Source organism: Perca fluviatilis, chromosome 11 (genome assembly GCF_010015445.1).
Source record: "Perca fluviatilis chromosome 11, GENO_Pfluv_1.0, whole genome shotgun sequence".
Classification (NCBI taxonomy): domain Eukaryota; kingdom Metazoa; phylum Chordata; class Actinopteri; order Perciformes; family Percidae; genus Perca; species Perca fluviatilis.
Genome location: NC_053122.1, coordinates 25,959,053 through 25,972,565, shown reverse-complemented (window position 1 = coordinate 25,972,565; position 13,513 = coordinate 25,959,053). Strand labels below are relative to the sequence as shown.

The 13,513-nt window shown below is 43.1% G+C and overlaps 3 protein-coding genes across 6 annotated transcripts; 1 reads left to right on the top strand and 2 right to left on the bottom strand.

The window, feature by feature from the left end:
* Positions 1-259: 259 nt before the first annotated feature.
* LOC120568964 (dehydrogenase/reductase SDR family member 12) lies at positions 260-3,956 on the bottom strand. 3 transcript variants are annotated; one of them, XM_039816731.1, is made up of 10 exons: positions 3,830-3,956; positions 2,559-2,692; positions 2,399-2,481; positions 2,196-2,291; positions 2,010-2,091; positions 1,869-1,930; positions 1,635-1,739; positions 1,365-1,455; positions 767-904; positions 260-656 (listed from the first exon to the last, which is right to left on the bottom strand). In XM_039816731.1, exons 1-10 carry the CDS (start codon positions 3,883-3,885, stop codon positions 535-537), a joined length of 969 nt encoding a protein of 322 aa, XP_039672665.1. In that variant the 5' UTR covers positions 3,886-3,956; the 3' UTR covers positions 260-534. The 3 variants fall into 3 exon arrangements, with proteins under 3 accessions (XP_039672665.1, XP_039672666.1, XP_039672668.1); XM_039816732.1 differs by having other exon boundaries at positions 1,872-1,930; XM_039816734.1 differs by lacking the exon at positions 3,830-3,956 and adding an exon at positions 3,548-3,661.
* Positions 3,957-4,145: 189 nt separating this feature from the next.
* Positions 4,146-9,193, top strand: LOC120568965 (AP-1 complex subunit sigma-3-like). 2 transcript variants are annotated; one of them, XM_039816735.1, is made up of 6 exons: positions 4,146-4,401; positions 5,851-6,029; positions 6,215-6,323; positions 6,535-6,672; positions 8,276-8,337; positions 8,497-9,193. In XM_039816735.1, the coding sequence occupies exons 1-5, from the start codon at positions 4,399-4,401 to the stop codon at positions 8,315-8,317; spliced, it is 471 nt and encodes a 156-aa protein (XP_039672669.1). In that variant the 5' UTR covers positions 4,146-4,398; the 3' UTR covers positions 8,318-8,337; positions 8,497-9,193. The 2 variants fall into 2 exon arrangements, with proteins under 2 accessions (XP_039672669.1, XP_039672670.1); XM_039816736.1 differs by lacking the exon at positions 8,276-8,337.
* Positions 9,194-9,394: 201 nt separating this feature from the next.
* scg2b (secretogranin II b) lies at positions 9,395-12,760 on the bottom strand. Its single transcript, XM_039816730.1, has 2 exons — positions 12,627-12,760; positions 9,395-12,086 (listed from the first exon to the last, which is right to left on the bottom strand). The coding sequence occupies exon 2, from the start codon at positions 12,067-12,069 to the stop codon at positions 10,267-10,269; it is 1,803 nt and encodes a 600-aa protein (XP_039672664.1). The 5' UTR covers positions 12,070-12,086; positions 12,627-12,760; the 3' UTR covers positions 9,395-10,266.
* Positions 12,761-13,513: the final 753 nt, after the last annotated feature.

Here is a 13,513-nt window from a genome sequence, read left to right as displayed (position 1 = left end):
TCCCAAAGGACTTACAACAGTGTTATCTGCTGCTGCTTTTTTCTACTTTATAACGTGAAGAAAAGTGCAATATTTTGAGCCCAAATTGGCTCATTGTGAGGATTGAGAAATTTGAACGGGAGCAGACAACAAATATGTAAGCGCTGTAGATTATGGTGCAGTGACACACTTTTCCAATTCACATCCAGCAGATAACCCAGTAGATGTTTTATCTTAATAGGCATGTTGTTACATGTGTTCAGTAACTGCTATTGAGAGATTTCATCCAAATCTACTTTTGTCTTTAATTCAATAGTACATTTTCAATGCAAACAGTCCAGTTACCACATCTTCACATCACAGATTAATCAAGTGACCCTGAGCTATGCACTGTCCTGAACATAATGCTGTGTAGAATTAGGAAGCACATTAGACAAATGTTTTTTTTTTTTTTTCAGAAATTGATCTTATTTAAGCTAATGCATTAATTTGTCACTTAGTATATGGTGTAACATTTGTATCAGAATTCAGACCGCTTGAGGTCTGGAATGAGCTCTACATCAGGTTGTGACATATGGCTCTGGCCAAAGTCTCCAGCTGAGTCATGAAACTCTGAATCTCTTCAGCAGAACTGTGAGTCCAGGCCAGAGGCAGGTGGACAGGAACCGGCGTACGATCTGCAAAACACAAATCTGTCAGAATTCATCTAAGAAGATAAAAAAAAAAAACATGAAAGGAACATATCTGTGTTTTGTGGAAGAAACTGTCGACACTTCATGCTGTTCACCTTGAAAGAACTGCCCGCCACATGTTCTGGCAGCAGCTCTAGACAAGGCCAACCACACAACCGTGTCGGCTCCTTGCTCTGCACTGCGCAGCCTCTCCCCCATCATCTGGTGGAACTGAGGCATTGATGTAGAAATGGCTGGAAATGGGTGGAAAAATCAGCCAGGGTTAGTGGTGTGTGTATTTTTAGACTAATAATTAGTAACAAAGTGACAGACTTGTTTTTTTTTTCTATTGAAGCATATCAAACAAGCAAGGTTTCTACAAAATGTACTGTACTTAAAAGTATGAAAGTTAAGCCAAAATTGGCTCTGTCAATTTTACATAATTTATTACATGTTATAATATTGGATTAGTATTATTCATGCATTAACATGTAAGCACCATTTTAATATAACTGATTCCGGCTCAATTTACTGTATAACAATGCCCTGTAGACATTTGCTGTAGCACCCCCATCAGGAGAATTGTCGCTATATTGCTGTGCAAGTACAGTATGTGCGATTTTATTGAGAATGGAAAAAAAACAACTAAGAAAAATTACCAGCAGAAACAATACTTTTCAGGCCCTTTGGGTCAGCTGCCTAATGAGTCAGTACCTGGTGTATCTGCCCAGCCTGGATGCATGGCAGAAAAGTGAATGAGTGGGTAAGCTTTGGCCCACTGTTGTGTCAGCACTACCTGCTGTCTCTGGGAAGAAACAACACAATGTTACCTCAGCTGTAAATGGATTTTGCATTACTAATTTATGTCTTTTTGTCTTCTGTTCAACCACATTATACAGACAAATCCAAACTCAGTGAGAAGTAAGGAGAACTCCAACACAGATATACCCGTCTTATAACCTGGATTACATTGTCCTCTCCTACCTTGTTCTGGGCGTAGACCATGACGGCATCAAAGTCGCCCTTCTCTGACTGCAAGTCATCGACTCGGAGTTTCTGGACCAGCATGCCTCCTGAGGACACAGTGATCTAACAGGCAGGGAGAAAAGAGGCACAGTGTGTTTAGACAACAGCCACTAGAGCCTGGACAAAAGTGGCATTATGCTGTCCACATGATGCAGATGAGCTGTGTGTGCGTGCGTGCGCGTGCGTGCATACCACCCTTGGATCCCGGCTCTTCTGTAGAAGTGGTATGAGACTCTGGGTGAGGATGTACACTCCTAAAGAGAGAGTCAAAACACAGTTACATATACAGCAGCATGGCACTCTTAAGACATGAGTGACAGAGTGAAGTCTCACCCATAGTGTTTGTAGCAAAGTTCTTCTCCAGGCCCTCAGCATTAAGCTCTCTCTTGTGCACCATACACCCTGCATTATTTATCTGTCATGAAATACACGACAAACAAGTCAGATCAAACAGGAACAACATCATTAGTTTATAGGGCAGATTTGTGATGAAGGTTAAAGGGTACAAGCGTCACCTACCAACACATTCAAGGCTGGATACTGCTTCTTGAAGGCCTCTGCAAACTCCCAGACTTTGCGTGTCTCTGACATGTCCACAATATGAATGTATACCTCCTGGAATAACCAGATAGGTATCGGTCTCACCTCACGCACAAATCAGGAAATTTGTCACTTCTTTCCCCCATTTAGTGTTAGGCATGTTCAAGGCAAACAACGCTCACCGTATTCCCAGACTCACTAGTGATGTCCACCCTGGCCTCTTCTGCTTTATCTTTGTTCCTACACACCATGTGCACTGTCCCACCTGGAAACAAAACATTGTTTATTTACTATCAATATCAAATGCATTGCAGAGAGCATTCCTCTCCTCCGCATTTTTACCTTTCTTGGCTATAGCCATGGCTGTTGCTCTGCCAATTCCACTGTTGGCGCCGGTGATCATAAAAGACCTTCCCACAACGGACACATCTAGGTCTTGGGGCTCAAAGTCTTTAAATGCTGCCTCATATCCCTTCCTAAAAGGCACAAGGACGACACACTAATCAATATGTGCAATGTTTTTTTCTATTTTCCATCTTCTAATTTTAGCTTCAGTAGAATCAGCTGATGGGAATGTCATCCTCAAGACACATCATCTGTCAGTGGGACTATTGTAACTGTACATAAAGGCCGGTTTGTGTGGTGTGTGCCATACGCTGATCAGACCTTTGATAGTCTTTAGGTTTAAATAAATGACATGAAATACATTTTACAGACAATAAATCCTATATTTAGACAGTCAACAAGTATAAGACTAATAATTTAGACTATATATATATATATATATATATATATATACACACTTTGACTGACTTCCTGAGCATCCCCTGACAGCAATGTCTTTACATCTCCAAAGTAATATAATAAGTTTATTTATATAGCACCTTCTAAGAGCAGACGTCACAAGTGCTTCACAACAGAAAAACACAATAGCAAGTAGAAAACAGAACAAAAGACGTGAAATTCAGACAAATTAAAAAACAAAAGCAAGTAAACAGATGGGTCTTCAGCTGTTTTTTTTTTTTTAGATATAGATATATATATATATATATATATATATATATATATATATATATATATATATATATATATCTATATATAAAGTGTCCACAGATCTTAGGTCCAATGGGAGAAACTTCCAAAGTTTAGGAGCAACAACCTCAACAGCACAGTCTCCTTTAGTCTTGAGCCGAGAGCGAGGAACAACCAACACACCCTGCCCAGAGGACCAGAGGCCTGCTGCAGACGCATGCTGGCTCGGACCTTGATCTGGATTCTAAATTTGACTGGAAGCCATTGTAAAGAAATCAAGCTAAGGAGTAACATGAGACCTTTTGGACATTTTGGCCCATCACTTGTAGGCGATTCAGGGAAGTCTTACTAAGGCAGGCGAAAAGAGAAGTGCAGTGAAGACGAGATGATCTATAAACGCATGGATAATCATTTCCAACTCAGCTGGGGCCAATGGACCTTGAGTTTTCTTCCTCAGCTGGTAGAAGCAGGAGCCAACCAGTCAATTAACATGCTGAATGGTGAATTCAAAGCCAGCTTGTCCATTAAAAGACACCAACTCGGCTTCAACAGAAACAGAAGGACTCAGTGTGTTGACTGACCTTGTATATTGGTGGATTCCGTTCAAAAACCAGATGGCATTTCGGTACAGAGACATGTTATCAAGTGAATATTAATCCCAAGAAGTGCATCAGCTCGCCTTGGTCGACCACTGTGACAGACGAGCATCACATGAAGCGGACAGAGAGGGAGCACTTGCTGCTCTCTGCCGACACCACATGGGAATAACACCAAAACGCTCAGCCAGACACTGACAGTCAAGTGATTTTAGTTAGTTAGCCTACGTTTTATCAGCTCATTTATTGAAATGCTCTGTACAAATCATGTGGGAGACCTTCAAAGGCTGTGGTGGGGCTGAGACTGCAGCCCCTGTAACACAAATCTACACATAACCACATCCAGGTTGGTTTTTGTGAGGTGTGGTGACGCGTCCGACAGGCACCGCTCCTCCGGCGGCAACGAGGGCGGAGTTAACCAACTTTCACGCTGACTGGAGCGGACGACGGATAAGATATGCGCTCACCCGGACCAGTTGACCCTTTGTTAGGGTTAAAGTGATTATTTATTGTCTTCTTTTCATAGCTTTTCTAACTCTTGGCGCAGCGTCAAAATGGTAAGTGTTTTGGTGGTTGTTTCATACGCACGACAAGCTGTAAGGTAGCGTCAGGCTGTTCACCTGTCGCACCTGATAGGTAGCTAAAGCTAGGAGCCACATACACACCTCTTCCTTTTTACACCAGGGAACTTGTTTGTTTTTGCTAGGCCGCCAAGCAACAGCAGCTCCATTTCTATTGTAGCCTATAAGGTTTAATTGTGTGTTTTATTGCGCTTTCATTGGCATAAAGTGACAGCCCGGAAGTAAGGTGTAGGCTACCTTTTTCTCAACCGGTCCCCTCAGTAAAACCGGTTTGGTCACCGCCAGTCGTTGAGTCCTACCTTGGTGGCAGTTTTTCCATATTAATTTCCATATGGGCAGACAAGGGGATATAAAGCAAGGAAAGGCTAGTTTTATTTGTATAACACACTTCAGCAACAAGGCGATTCAAAGTGCTTTACGTAAAACATAAGAGAGCAATTTTAAAGAGAAGAGAAAATAAGAATAATGCAGCGTCAAACAGAAAAGTCTTCAACCTTGATTTAAAAGAACAGAGTTTCAGCAGATCTGCAGCCACCTGGAAGTAGCAGAATGAGGACTGGTTGTAGGACTGCTGTTTTTCTAGTAGCCTAATGTGGTTTTATGTCAATGTTGTAGGCTACAGTATATGTGGTTTTATAATCCTGATAACGCCTCTAGGTATTGTTCTTTTTGAAGTTGTTGAAATTGAACTCTAAAATTGGCTACAAAATGACTACAAAGTTAGAGAAAAAATGTTTACAACAATATGTCCCATATTGTATTTGGTCCCATATTTGGTATTTGAACAATTCGTCAAATCCATATGTTCTGTTGGGTCGTATACTCAATTCTAAGAAGCCTTTTACCATGGCTGCAGCATAACAACACATGGGAAATGGGCTTTCAGAGAAATGTTGGCGGGTTGGAACGGTGCTTGTTGCACAACATGAGTAGGCTATATACAGTACATTATCTGTGCCTTAGACTGGTGGGTCTGTAAGACAATGTTAATAAAAAAAAAAAATCAATTAATTTAACCTTATATTCCCTCTTACCTCAACAATGAAAGGAAGATTTAAAGGAATTGGTGGGTCAGCGTGATTCCAATAGAGATGGGGGGATTAATGTCCATTTTGACACGTAGCCAAATCTATTTCCACTGGAATCACATTATATAAACATCCGAAACCCAAATCCTTATTGCCCCCTGCGATGTTTTGGGTCCGTGGAGTTACTCTTTAATGAGCCATGACAACAGGAAACCACTCATTTGACCCTTGGTTTGTGTGTTGAAGGGTAGTTATTAATATCCTCTGCCAAGACTTTGTGCCAACATGTGTGCGTATTTGTCCATGCGCACACACACACACACACACGAGTCACCCCCACGGTTCTTCATGCGCCACGGTTGCCCCTCTGACCCGTGCCGTGTGTCTGTGTTGCTAGATGCGCTTCCTGCTGCTCTTCAGTCGCCAGGGGAAGCTGCGTCTGCAGAAGTGGTTCACTCCCATATCGGAACGTGAGAAGAAGAAGATTATCAGGGACATGACCACAATGGTGTTGGCACGGCAACCCCGCTCCTGTAACTTCCTGCACTGGAAAGACCTGAAGATTATTTACAAGAGGTAAATAATCTTTTATCCCCCCCCCACCCGCATGTCTGTTTTTCTAGTTCAATTACTTAATCTGCTTCTGAAGCAGCAGGACCACTAGTCTCTTTTCCAATCATAGTTACCCCTGCCGTATATATCATTTAGAACTCTTATATTAATATCAGCTGCAAGTCCTCACCGTGTCACCTTTTCCTCAGGTATGCAAGCTTGTTCTTCTGCTTGGCCATAGAGAACCAGGAGAATGAGCTGATAGCCCTGGAGGTTATTCATCGCTACGTGGAGCTGCTGGACAAATATTTTGGCAATGTATTTCATTGTGTTTCACCCTCTTTTATTCAACATGCAACTCTAGCCTGCAGTGTAACTGTTGAAATGTGATGGTAGCTCAACTCAAAAGCACATGAGCTGTTGAACTAGGCTGTACAGATCATAATCAAACCGCAGTTTCAAAGTCAAAATGTAACCAATGTAAGTACATTCTGCACTGTTAATAATAATCACACTAACCTCCTCTCAGGTGTGTGAGCTGGACATAATCTTTAACTTTGAGAAGGCCTATTTTATCCTGGATGAGTTTCTCATGGGAGGCGAAATACAAGAAACCTCCAAACAAATGGTGAATCGCTCCATTGAAGCCTCGGACATGTTACAGGAGGTGAGATGCACAACACAAGGCGTGGCTTGCTACTGTGGTGTGAGCACGTTACATCTGTTGCATGGCTCGACTTAATTAACGAATCGGTGACGTGTTTTGAATGTAGTTTAGTGTTGATTGCATCTTTTGTTTTATCACCGTCGTGGGCAGTGGTGGAATGTTACAGAGTACTGTAGTTAAGTACAAATTTGAGTGTTTTCTTTCCATGCCACTTTCTGCTTCTACTCCACTACATTTCAGAGAAAAACATTTACTCCACTACATTCATCTGACAGCTTTAGTTACTTTACAAATCAAGATTTTTTTATAAATTACATTACCCAACAATATACAGGCCTACAAGTCCAGCTGAAACGATTAGTCGATTAAACGCTTAGTTGATTGACAGAACTGTTTTTGATAGTTTCCAGTTTCTAAAATGTGAGGATTTTTCTGCATTGAGTACTTTTACTTTAAATACTTTAAGTGAAATAGTATTGTAAGAGTGTTTTTACAGTGTGGTGGTAGTAGTACTTTTTACTTAAAGGTGCCGTAGGTAGGATTTTGAAGGTCCAGGACTTAGCCCAAAAATTTGAACATTGACTACTTCTCAGTCCCTCCCCTTTTCTGCTAAAGCCCAAAACCGTCTCCTAAGCCCCTCCCCCCACGAGGGAATGAATGCCTGTGCATGAGCAGTGATTGACACGCAGTTAGACGCCCCATCCCTTATTGGTGCATCTAAACAGGGAGCTGTGGATTTTTGCAAATTGCACTACAGGCTGTAGGTGGTGCCAGAGGAGCTGGATTTTTTATTTATTTTGTATTACCTGCTTCATGTAGTTCTACTCAAACATAGGGTCAGTTTCAGCAAATATGACAGAAAGTTAGTTTTATAAGTTTTATCTACTGCACCTTAAAGTAAAGGATCTGAATACTTCTTCCAACACTGGTTGTGCAGTACTTAGACGGATCCAGATGCCTAAATTTGGTTCTTTATAACACTTAACATGAATCAAGCTTCAGTATGGGAACTTAGTTTAGTGTGTGTGTGTGTGTGTGTGTGTGTGTGTGTGTGTGTGTGTGTGTGTGTGTGTGTGTGTGTGTGTGTGTGTGTGTGTGTGTGTGTGTGTGTGTGTGTGTGTGTGTGTGTGTGTGTGTTGTGTGTGTGTGTGTGTGTGCCTAACAATCTTGCAAGTAGTATGTGTCATAATGAGTTCAATTAACCGTGGTGTTGAGTCCCTGGTGTGCCTTTCTCTCTCATAGTTATAGGCTTGTGAATATTAGCTGTAGCTCATTTTTTGTACAGTGTTTGTGCTGCTGGTTTCCCTTTCCCCTCTGTGTGTGTGTGTGTGTGTGTGTCTGTGTATCTCTCTTGCGCTCTCTCTCTCTCTCTCTCTGCCAGTGTTATTGCGAGTGAGAGACAGATTTCCCTAGACCGTTGCGTAGGTTTAGTGTTTGGCTGATGCTTCCCGCTCTCCCCTGTAGGTTCATGGCTCTGTGTGGTACAGTAGTTAACTGGGTGTGTTGTTCTGTGCTTCTGAATAGGGCTGACTAACATTTTTGAATCAAGAGTTGGATTATGTGCAGCGTAGCCTCCCATTCATTTTGACCATTATCGCTTCAGGATGACAGCAGTGAGTGGTTTGAGGTGGAGCTGTTTGGATGACATGGAATATGGACAGAAAGGTTAGATGTTCTGCTTGTGTTAGTTGGTGTGCTCGGCACTTAATAACAGGTGATGTGTAGATGTGTGCATGTGAATTGTTAATTGTATCATAATGCATTTTTACAAGGCTGGGAACCTGATTTTTTTTAACTAAACTTTTTTTTCTTCTTTTTTTCAAGACCATGGAGGAGTATATGAGCAAACCTGCATTTTAACCCATGGAGGAGGGGAAGAAGGACGGACGTAAAGGAACAGCGGGGAGGAACCCAGGACCCGAATGTACTGTATATGAGTCAAAGAAGTTTCTGAATATGGATATGGAATTTACTTAGATTCTATTGAACCTTTTCAAAAGAAGACAAGGGAATGTCTTCTCACTTCTGCCTGAAGCTTTGCTGCAATGTAACTGCCTTTTGAGACTAAGTCTGATATTTGTCCTGCGCTCAACTGAAGGAAGGGGGAGGGTTGTTTTCACATTGATTGCCGTTATGGAAATATAAATGAAGTAGTAATAGGATTTGGGGTGTAAAAAGGGATTTTAGTGGTATTTGTTGAGTTTATATTTAAATTGTGTATATGATTCATATGATATATTTGAATGATTTTATTCCAAAAACCCTACCCAAAAATTGTGCTAATCTGCAACTCCAGTTAATAAAAAAAAAAAAAAAAGAAGTGATTTCAGTCTTAAAAACGAGCGCTTTCAACAGATTGGAGTGAGACTGATTTAATAATGGATTTCCTATTGTTTTTAATCTGTATATGCCTATTTCACATGTGTGGGACCGTTTGTATATAAACGGAACAGTTGCTGTGGGTATCATGTGCAGTTTATGATGTTTGAGCTCATAATTAAAATATGCCTTTTGATAAACAGACTGTTTTGAGTAATAATCTTTACCATTAATTGTGTATTTGAAATTCACTAAACCTTGTGGAATTTAGTGTATACTAGGGTCGACAAAATTCTTATTTTTTTTTCTTCCCCAAAAACAATTGCCCCTGCTTCCTCTGATTGTAAAAAAAAATAAACGTGGCTTTGGGTGTGTTTTTAATAAGGCAACACAACTCGGCAAGAAGAAAAATAATACCGCTGATGCTTTATTCATCTGTGATTCATCACACATTATTGAACATGTACAAAATGGTTTAAAAATGAGCATACATAGCACAACCACTGGTAGGCCAACAATACAGAGCTTCGCAGTATGAAAGGGTTGGAAGGCAGGCAACGGTTTGATATTCAGACTTGGAAATAATTATCCATAATAATGACATTAAATCTACTAACCCTGAATATATCACGAGTCACAACAACACTCGTTCTCAGCCCAGCACACTGCCCTAACGAAAAAATCCCTATAATATTCCTTTAGTACTCCTTTCACTTAACTCTATGCTTGCGATTTTGAAGGCATCTGTAAAGTATACAGATATATTCACATACAATTGAATAGTTTGACATTGATGGAAAATACGTGTTTTTACTGTTACTCGGTTGATTATAATTGAAAATATAGGCCTGTTCACAAACACCATTAATGTAAACAAACCTTTAACAACATCACACAACTGTCATAACTTGGATTTCATTGTGTTTTGATATAAGTCCATGTATTAATTGGCAATTTGACAACACGTTCAAATCAAAAGTGTTTTGAGGATATATTGTTTTTTTTCTTCTCATTTATACACGGATTGCACCTTTTAATCTCCTATGATATCAATATATTTCTATAATGTTCTTGCAGCAAGTAGGGACTAGTAGGCTATATTTTCAAAATGTTTTTGGACCAATAAGATTGCAATAGTTCATTTTCGTTAGGGTGATATTAATACCAGTTCATATAATATACATTTTGTAAACTAGATCACGTCCACCAAACTTTATTTTTGAGACAGTATTAAATACTATATTCATAATTCCATGCGTCTTGCAGGGCATCAGGCTACATCCCAGCCACTGCTTTTTCAGGGTGCTCCTCCTCTTCATCTACGGTCTGTGGAGCCGAGGTCTTGGCCGTGATCTCCTCTTTCCCCTGCATCTCCGTGGGCTCAACGTTCTCCTCTGTGGCCACCTCGGTTTCCCTCTTGGCCACTGGCCTCTTTTCAGTGTCCGCTTGCCCCAAGTAGTCCTTCATAACCCGCTCGTACAGCTCGTAGGGGAACTGTCCCTTCAGCTGCGACTGGGTGTCCCGCTTGGTGATGGTGTTGGGGTACTCTGTGAGGATTTTGGCCGCTAGGTAAGTCGTCACCTCGTCTTCCACATCGCCATCATCTTCTTCATCATCATCAGCGCCGTCAGCCTGACGTTTCAGAGGCATTTTGTTGAGCTCGGATAAAAAGAGGTTCTCCCTGCGCCCGGAGGGGGGAGAGATTTTAACCGGACTTTGAACTGGATTTGCAACAGGTTTGGACGCCACTGGGATTCTGTCTAAGGGGGGAGAGGTTTTCACGGGTCTCTGCACTACAGGATACTCGTTACTGATCGTCTCCACGCCGATGATGTCTAAAAAGTCCTCTCTGTCCATGTCCTCGGGTACGGGCTTGCTCTTCAGCGGCAGTCTGCGGCTGTAGTACCTGATCTTTGGGGTCTGGCCGCTCGGGTAGCGGCCAGCCGAGGCTTGGGGTTCGCGGTGGAGCTTCCTGAGCTCCTCTGTGAGCAGCATGTCGATGAGGTCCTGTGGAGGGACGTGGAGCCTCAGGGAGAGCTGCAGCAGCTCCTTCACTGTCCGAGGATCGAGGATGGAAGGGCGGATCAGCCTCTTCCTCTGCTCTCCCGTCTTGTCCCTCTTCTGCGTCTGGTCGCTCATCTCCAGGACCTTCAACAGGTAGTAATCTACCATCTTAGTGTCATCACCGGTCTCCTCTTGGTTCCGGCGTTGCATCTCCTCCCTCTCCGCTTCCTCCTGCTCACCGAGCGCTCTGTCCATCTCTTCGTGGCTCCCGTTGACCATCTCCTCCGTCTCCTCCCTGTCCTCCACGGGAACCCACTCCTCTCCTCCGGCCACATCGTCGTAAGTCTGACTTCTCAGGCTGAAGCCTTCCTCATCGTCGTCGTCGTCCCCGAACACGTCTCTCTTCTGGCCGCCGAATGTGGGCATCCTCCCAAGCTCCTCAAAGATGGAGCGTAAATTGGCGAGGCTCTGGGGCGTGTACTGCTCATCCAGGTCCTCTGTGGCCCGCTTGGAAGCGTCTGTATTCTCCTCGTCCTCAAACATCAGCGGGTATTTCTTGTGGGGTCTGGGGAAATTACCGTAGTCTGCCGGTGCGCTCACGGGGACTTCAGTGTCTTTGGTGCGGTGCCGGTGCGTGCGGCGGTCGTTTCTGGGCGCCGACACGGGGCTGAGCTTCACGTCTTTCCCGGCTCGATCCTGAATAGACTTGAGCAGGGTTTTCATCAGCTGCTCAGCGGTAATGTCCTGCCTCTGCACGCCGGGGGCAGGCTGACGGTCTCCGGGACTCTCGTCCTGCTGCGAGGCGAGCTGAAGCAGGACCCTGAACTTCTCCACTTCGTCGTAATCCGTGGGTTCAGGTCGGCCCCCGTTCCGCTGTTTCAGGTTCTCAATGTACTCCAGGGCTTTGATCATGTCGGAGCTGGGTGGGTAGGCAGCCGGCTGCCCCTCACCCTCACCGCCTCGGAGCCTGTAGTGGCGGGGGAGAGACGCAGCCTGCACGGCGCATCCATGGAGGAGGAAGGCGAGCAGTACAACGGCTCCCCCCGCGGGCAACTTGTGGTGGAAATGCAGCATTATAGGCAATTTATTACCTGCAAATCAAGAGAGCATAACATGTCAATAAAGGAATTGAAAAACAAAATAAGCCAAATCCACGATCTAGATTTATTCTGGCCAAAAACTTACTCGAAAGCAACACGCATAAACGTGCGCGTGCGAGTCTGTTTTTAGAAAAAAAATCCGGGATTTGTATGCCTACCAGGGAGTTACGCTCAACAAATTGAATGAAACGATACTGCGCGTGAGGAGAAGGAGATACATTCACATCACTGGATGAGTCATTCCCCGCGTTGTTATGGGCAACCTCAACATCCGATTCCCCCAGCATAGCAAAACCTTCATTAGAAAAAAACCTTTATTTCGTCGTTATTTCACTTAAGCAACAACGCATTTTAATCATAGATTGTTGAGGATGCTCGTTTTGTCCCATTTATAACCCCCATTCTAACACGACAAGTGTCGAGATATGCGAAAGGCGAACGTGAAAAACAACAATTGTCTTTCAATCTTAGACGACTGGATATGGATTTGAACTCAAAAATCATGAAAACGTACAAAAAGACGTGTCTTACCTTTGGCAATAAAGCTCAGACAGCAGCGAAGGTGTATGGCATCTCCTCAGTAACGGTGCTGTTCTCTTCTGTTTTCAGCACTTGGACAGCTCCCCTCGTTATATGAGGCAACACCTGACCACCGCGTCATCACACAACACACGCAATAGCCAGTCCTAAAAAAAAAAAAATATCCAAATGATTCAGGTTTATTATATGGCATACTAAAAAGCTCGCTGCATGAAATAGTTCTCCGCCCTGTAGAAGCTATCCATTGGAAAGATTTTTGAAAGTCCGGGAGCAGATGTACTGACTTCAGGACTGCTGCCCATGTCTCACAAAGAGCCATATGTTTATGTGGATTCTCATTCATGTGAACCGTTCACCTTGCATTAACACAATTTATTAAAACTATCTTAAATCAGAGGGGAAATATGCCAATGCTCATTTCCAACCAATGTAAACATCAACATTTAGGCACCAATTTTACTATTTCATCTGTGGCAAAAGCACTTTGGTCATCTTGGTGTAAAACAATATGCCGTTTTACCACCACCCTTATCATGGCACATGAAGAGTTAAACCCTCTAGCGATGACTCACAGGCTAAAACCACCGTGGAGTTGCTGTCGCAGTTCAGTAGCCCCCTCTCCCTCTGACAGAGACGGTGATAAACACCCTCCTGTCGGCTGGGGGCCAAAGCTCCGGCATTCCGCAGGTCGACAACATAAAGGGGCCACGCAGCACGGTATCTGCCGATAAAAGGTCACGGATGGATGGTGACACAATTTATGGTGAGATCAAAAGCCTTATTAAACTAAATTACGTTAGGTAGGCCTACTCCTCCCATCATCCAGTTAACACGTGTGGCAACGCATTCATCAAAAACTGGCATCATCATATATTTAA

Excerpts from the sequence above, each read along its gene's own strand:
- LOC120568964 (XM_039816731.1), bottom strand. The coding sequence starts at position 3,885 with ATGTCTCTGTACCGAAATGCCATCTGGTTTTTGAACGGAATCCACCAA. Across the intron at positions 2,092-2,195 it reads ATCCAGCCTTGAATGTGTTG|ATAAATAATGCAGGGTGTAT; the intron begins GTAGGTGACGCT and ends ATTTCATGACAG. Across the intron at positions 1,740-1,868 it reads AGAGCCGGGATCCAAGGGTG|ATCACTGTGTCCTCAGGAGG; the intron begins GTATGCACGCAC and ends CCTGCCTGTTAG.
- LOC120568965 (XM_039816735.1), top strand. Across the intron at positions 6,030-6,214 it reads CTGAAGATTATTTACAAGAG|GTATGCAAGCTTGTTCTTCT; the intron begins GTAAATAATCTT and ends CCTTTTCCTCAG. Across the intron at positions 6,324-6,534 it reads TGGACAAATATTTTGGCAAT|GTGTGTGAGCTGGACATAAT; the intron begins GTATTTCATTGT and ends ACCTCCTCTCAG.
- scg2b (XM_039816730.1), bottom strand. The coding sequence starts at position 12,069 with ATGCTGCATTTCCACCACAAGTTGCCCGCGGGGGGAGCCGTTGTACTG.